Source organism: Platalea leucorodia (genome assembly GCF_965183815.1).
Source record: "Platalea leucorodia genome assembly, chromosome: 1".
Lineage (NCBI taxonomy): Eukaryota > Metazoa > Chordata > Aves > Pelecaniformes > Threskiornithidae > Platalea > Platalea leucorodia.
Window position 1 is genome coordinate 25,705,752 of NC_138823.1, and position 8,154 is coordinate 25,713,905.

The window sequence follows — 8,154 nt, forward strand, 5'->3', positions numbered from 1 at the left end:
AGTTTCTTTGAAATGCTAAATGCATGAGCTTATGCCAAAATAGCTTCCCAGAAATACCATGAAGAAAGGAAGCAAAAGATTTTATGAGAGTGCTAAAAGGAAACGGGAGAGAGGACAGAAGAACTTTTTGAGGATCGTGCCAAATACTTTTTGGCTGTAAGATGAAAAAAAAAAATCTTCAGAAAAAATGTTTGGCCTAGAATTACCAAACTTATTGTAGTCTGCTGTTCTTGATAAGGGCTAGCAGCCTTTCATTGACCATGTTGATTAATGGAGGCTTGGTGGGTACGATATGGCAAAGACACTTTGCGGTCTGCTGACACGCAGTCTGAGCTGCGCGGTTTGCCTGCCTATCACATTCAGCCACATGCTTTTCTGACTGAAATTGCCTACTGCAGCAATATTTCTAGAGTAATTCCACTTTTTTTCTTTTTTTTTTTATTTCTTTAAAAACCCAGTGGTCCCTGTCCGAAGGAATTGCTGGGGACAGGCAGCCATCGGTGCCTCAGAAAACAGAGCCCCTCACCTGGCAGCTGTGATACCTGAGCGGAGCGAGCTTTCTGCTGCTTTCTGTGGTTGCCTCGATGCTTTGCTTACCGCGCTTTACAAACACAAACCCCTTTTGGCCAACGCTCGCCTTTCCCCCTCAGTTTGCCGTTACTGGTCTACCAGTTCAGCTGCCCCCGTTGAGGCTGGAGTACCTTAACCCGAGGCCGGCGGTTGTTCACACGCGCCCTGCAGGCTCCGGGCCACGGCCACGCAGGTCTGCTGGTGGGAACGTGGGCACCGCTAGCGAGGGCCGCGGCTGGGTCTATGGTGGCAAAATACTGGGATTTTTGGCTCGCTGCCAGTTTGCAGAGGCACCGTACTGAACGCAGCCGTGTTACGTTGTTCTGAACAAGCCTTAGTTAATCTTGGCTTAACTGTCGATTCTTCAACGCTGTAAGCAGAAGTTAAAACCATCGTAAGCGCCGCGGGCTTCACCGTGCCCGCCTTCGCCTCTGCTCTGCCGCTCCTCCCGCCCGCGGGCAGGTGCCTCAGAGCGGCCCGGCGCCCCGCCGCGGTTACGAGGGAGCTCCCGCGCCCGAAGACGGGCTAGCGGCAGGCCGGAGCAGGGACAGGCCGCCACGGCGGAGACCGACGGGGCACGCCCCGTCCTTGCGGATGTTCGCCACCCGCCCGGATAAAGCCGCGGGGGAGCGGAGGCTCCACCGCTACCGGCACCGGCACCGGCACCGGCCCGGGCCGCCCTGGCCGCGCCCCGCCGCGGCGCATGCGCCAGCGCTGCGGCGGCATTGGCGGGCCCGCCCCGCCCCTCGCCCGCCGGGGAGGCTGCGGGTTACCCACAAGGCAGCGCGCCGCGCCGAGGTCAAGATGGCGGCCAGGGCACCCGGTGAGGCGGCGGTGGGTGGCCGGGGGTGGGTGGCCGGTCCTGCGGGGCCGCGCCCGTCGGCTTGCGGCGCTGGGCTCGCCCTGTCTTGCGCCGGGAGGCGGGGCGAGGCGGGCCGGGCCGTGAGGGGGAGATAGGGAGCCGCTGGACGGTGTGCGCCGGGTGTCCTTGACGGGGGCAGCGCCCGCGGCTGGTGTACCGCTGGCGCGGCCCTGCCGGGCGGATCTCCTCGGCGTCCCTCCCGAGCGGCGGCCCCTCGGTCTGGGCCTCGGCGGACGGAGCCTGGCTCCCACACCGAGGTTTCGTGGGAGCAGTGGGGCAGAGGGTGCTCGGGAGCGCTGGAGGGGCCTGGGGCACTGCTGTCCTGCCCGGGTGCTGACCCCAGCCTTAGCTGCTTTCATGTTATTCCTTCTCAAGGCCTAAAGTACGAAGGAATAAGGCCTGATGAGGTAGTGTGCTATGGTGTACTGGTATCACGCGTAGCACTGGTTTTATGGGGTGACTTAGTAAGACAGCTGACTCAAAGTCATGAAAGAGAGCTTGCCCTGGCTGCATTGCCCATATTGCGCTGTGTCTGGATTTCTAGACCCCTTGCTGAGTTACTTTGGTACTGCATTGTACTTGATTACATGTACGCTACATTTTTTTTTGCTATCCAAAATCAGAGTTAAGGGAAGATGGATATTCTACATGTGGTGTGTTTTATTTTTTCTTTTTAAAGTCAGTGACTTTTTTTTTTGAGGTTTCAGTGTTGACTTTCCAGTTGACTTTGGCAGCTCTTTGAAAAAGGAGGCTCTGGAGTAGTGTTTAAGTAACTGGAGAGGAGAACAGAAGGTTAACAACATAATAGTATGTTGGCCTTGAAATCAAATTAACCCATAGTGAGAGCTCTGGAACTCAGGTAAATGATTTGAAAAGTATGATGGTTTTGCTTTGTGTAGAACACTAGGTTTTTAGCTGAAGTAAAAGTTATGGAGCTTAAAAGTGTCAGCGCTCTCTTTGTCAGTGAACTGTTAACATTGTTCCAAGTCTTAAAGCAGTCTAATATTCAGACTTAGTGAAACAGAGGTCAAATGGTTGTATGTAACAAGGACTCATTCTGCCTGTTCAGTGTCAGTTAAGGGATACTGAAAAGCAGAGAGGCCAAGTCATATACATTCAAATTCAAACTTGATGTAGTGTTGCATTACTGCATGTGAAGGAGGCCAGCAAATATTTGTGTACTGTCATAGTGGTATGTAAACGTCAAATTTTATCTTGCTCTGCAACTGATGATGGTCACATTTAGTTGCAGGAGGTGGTCGCCTGTTAGACAGGATTCGCAAGTGGTATTACAATGCAGCTGGATTCAACAAACTCGGTAAGTGTTTCATTGAGTTTTAAAAACTCTGCGAATATAACAATCCTCATACTAGTTATGGTTCATCACTGGTGTACGTACCTGCAGTTTGGCATAAGTCTTTTTGATCAAAATTAGCTACTATTTTTGTGGAGGAAAAGTAAGCAATAGCTTCAGTTATCATGATTGCTACCTAGTAATGAATCAGTGACTTTTCTGTTATTTCTGTGTTTACTCTTGTTTTCAGTGAAATAACTTATAACAGCTAAGGTTAAGCTGGAGCAGTTGAAAAAAACTTTCACAAAGCAGTCCTGAAAGCTTGATTATTTATCTTTTCCCCGCCAAGTGACTTTCACTGGCCAGTATCTTCTAACCCAAAAGCTGCCCTTGAAGCTGGAGAGATTCCCACTGATAGCAGTCAGTCTGTCTGCAATACTTCTGCAAAGCATCCAAAGTGCAAAAAAGGATTTAGTTAGTTCTGCCCTTTGTATCACCTTAACTTCGCCTGATGTCTCTTTGGCCTGCGCAATGGTGAAGTAGGTGTAAAAATAGTCTTTCCTTAAGTAGAGGAGGCTGCCTTGATGGTATGGTCTTCAATTTGTTCAGAGTTGTTACCAAGTTTGTTTCAACTATTTAGATGGCAGAATTGTTCTTGAATGACAAGAGGATCTGAATATTCAGAGGCTGTAGTTTATTGCTGACTGCAATATGAGCGAATCATTTAAAGGAAGTTAACATACCTGCCCTGGGGAAGTTAGAAAAAAATTGCAAGACAAGTGTAGAGAAATAAGCTTAGGTCTTTCCTCCAGAGATGCAGTGCTTAGCCCCTCTTTTTATATCTGTCTGCTGAAATTCTTAAAGGCATTTATACTTTTTGATGCTTTTCTGGGAATGCAACTGAAAACTGAGGGGGAACACTGAATTTAATCTAGTGATTAAACTAGCAGCCATGCTCCCTGTGCCTTTGAAATAAATTACAAAGCTGAATTCAAGAATATGTGGCTCAAAAGAAATTTCTGTTTTATTGGGAGACTACTGCCAACTCAGTCACACGAGATCAAAACCTTTAACCACAAGCCAGCGGGTACACTCTTGTAATCTGCATCAATCTTGGAACGTTACAGAAGTAACATTTTGTCCTATGCTGTTAATACTGAAACTTAAAGCTGGGTTGGTTGAATTTCCTTTGTCCCACAAACAGTGTGGGGATGTTCTTGACTTTGAGAAGACTAGGTACTTCTTCCTGATTTAACTTCTGATTTGGGGCGGCGTGGGAAGGAACCCACTCGCGCACAAACATCTAGCTTCAGGTTTCCATAGCTTAATATAGTCAGTGGAGATCTAGTTGTTATGTATAGTGGAGTTTGAAGAATAATTCTTCAGTACTGAAGTAGTCACATCTGTGTTTGACTGACTCGAATGGATTCAGTGCTCTTAAACCCTGTACCTAGACAGTCATCTTAAATACAGTTATAAAGTTAGATGAGTGTAAGTCCGCCCCTCAGATCCAGAATAGTTATTGTGCTGTATATATAGACTCTTATGAAACACATTGAATTAAATTACCCATTTTTCCTTTTCCTCCTTAAGGAAAGGAGTAAAACCAAGTAAATAGAGTATGTGAAAGCCAGTGTTAGAGTTTGTTCTCTGTAGGCAATTAGTGGTTCTCGTCTGGATTGGTTTGATTTTTCTTCATAATTTTGCATTGGAAGTGTTTTGCCCATGTTACGTAGAAACACCTGTGTCAATCCTACATCTTACTTAAGAACATTTATTCAGTGATACCGTAAAATCTTCTCGGTACAGGATTAATGCGAGATGATACGTTGTATGAAGATGATGATGTAAAAGAAGCACTGAAGAGACTTCCAGAAGATCTTTACAATGAAAGAATATTTCGCATAAAGCGAGCACTAGACTTAAGCCTGAAACATCAGATCCTTCCAAAAGACCAGTGGGTGAAATATGAAGAGGTACGTGTACAGGGTGTTTCCAAGGTGGAGGTCTTAAAGGCCACTGCTGTGACTGGTCTTTGAGACTTTCAGTCTCTGAAGAGATACATGCTTACATGTTCTTCATAATGATTAAGTGAGTGTGTATCTCATAGGATACCTCTGGAAAACACAGCTTTTGATCACTATTTAAAAAAATCTCTGTTTTTCAGTGGAAATTAGAAAATTTTGCTCAAGATGACAAAAACTTAAACTACAGCTCAGAGCTGTAGCACATTGTTTGTATTCAGACAAAATATTTCTTCTAAGCTATCAGATAAAGAAATACACTGTAACTAGCTTGGAAATCCTTAGAAAAGGTCTCTTGCTTTTCTGATTAATTTCTTAGTTTTATAGAAAATCTCGAGCCAATGCTCTTATTCATGAAGATGCCAAGGAAAAATAATTTAAAGGGAAATCTTGCATTAAAATAACTGCTGTCTTGTAATTTGAAAAACAAACTACACTTTCCTTTTCAGATGTAACTATATTTTTCTTTTTGTAGTGGATTGATTCATAGGCTTTGCATTACTGTCCATCTCGGCTTTCTCCAAATTACCAGGCAGAGGGGAATCTTACCATTAAACTTTTGACTATAGGATAGTATAAGGGTATTATGTTTCTGTATATAAGCAGAGGCTGTTTCTTGTGGTGTTATTGGTCATATTTAGGTAACTACTGCATTGAATAACTGGTTGCATAGTTCCTTAAGCATCAGTTTGGTTTGTAAGTGTTAAACATGGTCAAGGTGTTCCATCAAATCCAAGTTTACAGTGCTGTTTAGAAGTTAAGTTAAAAATGAGTTTCTCTAGAGTATTATAGTTGGACTTTGAGCTAATTAAAGTGGATCTTGTACATTTGGCTATCTGCCAAAAGAACACTGTTTCTAAAGGTATAGCTGGAACTATCACTTTGCTTGTTAATGTTGGCGAGGCATTAGGAAGTGGTGGTTGCTGCAGTATAGAACTTGTCATTGCAGACTTGGCAGACACGAAGTTTACCTTTTCAGAGTAAGTAATGTTTGATTTCTTTTTTTGTTGTTGCTAGGTTGGGTTTTAGTCAAATCTGAGGAGGAATGAGAGACAAGTAATCTGTAGGAATGGCTTGAGATGTTTGTGGACCTCCCTGTAAGTTTAAATATATTCTCTTCTTTTTCAGGATAAGCATTATCTTGAACCGTACCTAAAAGAAGTAATCCGTGAAAGACTTGAAAGAGAAGCATGGAACAAGAAATAACTATTGAACTACTTCATGCAAATATCCACATATTTCTGATATTTTAAAACATTTGGTTATAGAAGTCTACAGGGAGGCAAACATGAAGCTGAGGAATACTGTTTCAACTTGTTCATTGAATCTGTTCATCCAACTAAAATAAACATGTCAAAGTATAAAATCTACTTGGAAGAGTTCTTTGTAAATGTTAACAAGCTAATGTTCAGATCTTTCCTACGAGCATATACATTACATATTAGCTTAGTGGTGTGCAGTCTTCATTCCAGCTTTTGGATTCTTACTCTTTTCAGAGTACAGCTGTTTTCTGCAGTTGTAGGGTTAGATAAGAAACATGCAAGGCTGTTGGTGCTAGTTGCTCTGTTAAAGTAAAAAGAGTGCCCGTTTCCTTCATCACTGCTTCCTGGAGTGCTTGATGTTACAATGGAATCATGAGACAGCAGAATGTAATATTCTGTGCATCTAAACACATATGTATTACAATAATGGAAATATAGATGATCCCTTAATCACAGAATCAGGAAATATTTCACTAGCTTTTTATACCATATACATTGTTAATCCTTAAAAGACTATTTTCATAGAAACCTGATAGACTGTCTCACTTCAGCTTTTTGAGACTTTTTGTCCTTTTAAAGGGTAAAAGTGGTATGCTGATGTGGTTTCAACAGCATCATTAACTTCCCATGTATTTTTTCATGACCTAAAGCATGCTGTTGTTTACAGTGGTTGGTATCAAGTATTTTAAACTATCAGGCTTAATGACGTTAGAGATACACGTGGAATTCAGGCTCTGCTTAAAAACAGAAGAAATTCAATTGTATCCAGAAAACACCGGCCATTGCTGGCTGAAGACCTTGAGCTTAGTCTTGCATAGTTTAATGGTAGTGTTAATTTTGGACAGATTTTGGTATTACCTGTGAAATTCAAAGCCTATCATGTATCTCTCTGTACATAGTACACAATCTTGTGTGATAGTCCCAAGGTTTAGTTTTTTTTCTTCTTGTTATGCATGCTTGTCTGCCAAATGCAAGAATCCATTGACCAAAAGCTAGAGCAGTTCAGAAAAAAACCCAAAATTACATAAACATGGAGCAAACCATGTCTGTAGCTTTGAATTGGTATGACCAGATAAATAGAATAGGGCATTGGAAGTTAGAATGGAAACCGTATTTAGCTTTGCTCATCACTCTGTTACTAACCTTCATCGGCTTGCTTCAGTTGCTTACATCTGTAGGATGGATACAGTGGTCCCTGGGTGAAATAGTTATTTCAAAACTTCACAGCTTGCTGTGGTAAGACACAATGCTGCAAAAATATCTACAGCACTGATATTCCTTAAAAGTCTGTGGGGAGATTACATTAAGAATGTGAGGTTTCTTTCATCTCCTATAGTAAAATCTTACGGTTGAAGCATACATAATTTGATGTATTTTTGAGAACTTCCTAATTTTCTTCCAAGAGACAAATAGGGCCTGCAATTTCATGCTTACATTTGTGGAATTATTAGAATACTTAATTTTTCTAATGGAATTAGAACTATTTCATTATCTGCTAGAATAATATTAGAAGACTTAATTATCCTTGAGGGCCAATGGCATCCTGGCTTGTATCAGGAATAGCGTGGCCAGGCACACAGGTAGTCAGGCACTGGAACAGGCTGCCCAGGGAAGTGGTTGATTCTCCATCCCTGGAGGTATTTAAAAGATGGGTAGACGTGGTGCTTGAGGACATGGTTTAGTGGTGGACTTGGCAGTGATAGGTTAACGGTTGGACTCGATGATCTTGAGGGTGTTTTCCAACCTTAACGATTCTATGACCTAATGGAAGTAGCAATTGCAAGGCTGAGGTTGTTTGACAGCTTTAATTTAGACATGTTTTCAGATGCTTCTGACTTGCATTGATCATTTTTAACTTTCCCGTAACGTGCAGTAGTCTCCTGTTAAAGTATTTTGAAAAAGTTCAATGAATGCTGTTTAGTTATACCTTAGAATGATACTAGTAAGGAAAATGTATTTGTCGGGTTTTGGCTGAGACGGGTGTGTATTCTTTGAGATGTTTAGGAGAAACTAAAAATAGTGAGAAACAGGGAAGAAGGAGGTGGGTGTAAGAGAGGGATGTCTGTTGCCTGGGAACCAGGAGCTGTAGCAGCTTTGTGTTAGAGACTGTAAACTCTTATCTAGAATATGTGATGGGAGATT

The 8,154-nt window shown here is 42.9% G+C and overlaps 1 protein-coding gene across 3 annotated transcripts; it reads left to right on the forward strand.

Moving 5' to 3' along the window:
* Nucleotides 1-1,321: 1,321 nt before the first annotated feature.
* UQCRB (ubiquinol-cytochrome c reductase binding protein) lies at nt 1,322-6,114 on the forward strand. 3 transcript variants are annotated; one of them, XM_082326696.1, is made up of 5 exons: nt 1,378-1,393; nt 2,133-2,291; nt 2,679-2,750; nt 4,536-4,702; nt 5,879-6,114. In XM_082326696.1, exons 4-5 carry the CDS (start codon nt 4,541-4,543, stop codon nt 5,954-5,956), a joined length of 240 nt encoding a protein of 79 aa, XP_082182822.1. In that variant the 5' UTR covers nt 1,378-1,393; nt 2,133-2,291; nt 2,679-2,750; nt 4,536-4,540; the 3' UTR covers nt 5,957-6,114. The 3 variants fall into 3 exon arrangements, with proteins under 3 accessions (XP_082182821.1, XP_082182822.1, XP_082182823.1); XM_082326695.1 differs by lacking the exon at nt 2,133-2,291 and having other exon boundaries at nt 1,322-1,393; XM_082326697.1 differs by lacking the exon at nt 2,133-2,291 and having other exon boundaries at nt 1,384-1,404.
* The last annotated feature ends 2,040 nt before the right edge of the window (nt 6,115-8,154 follow it).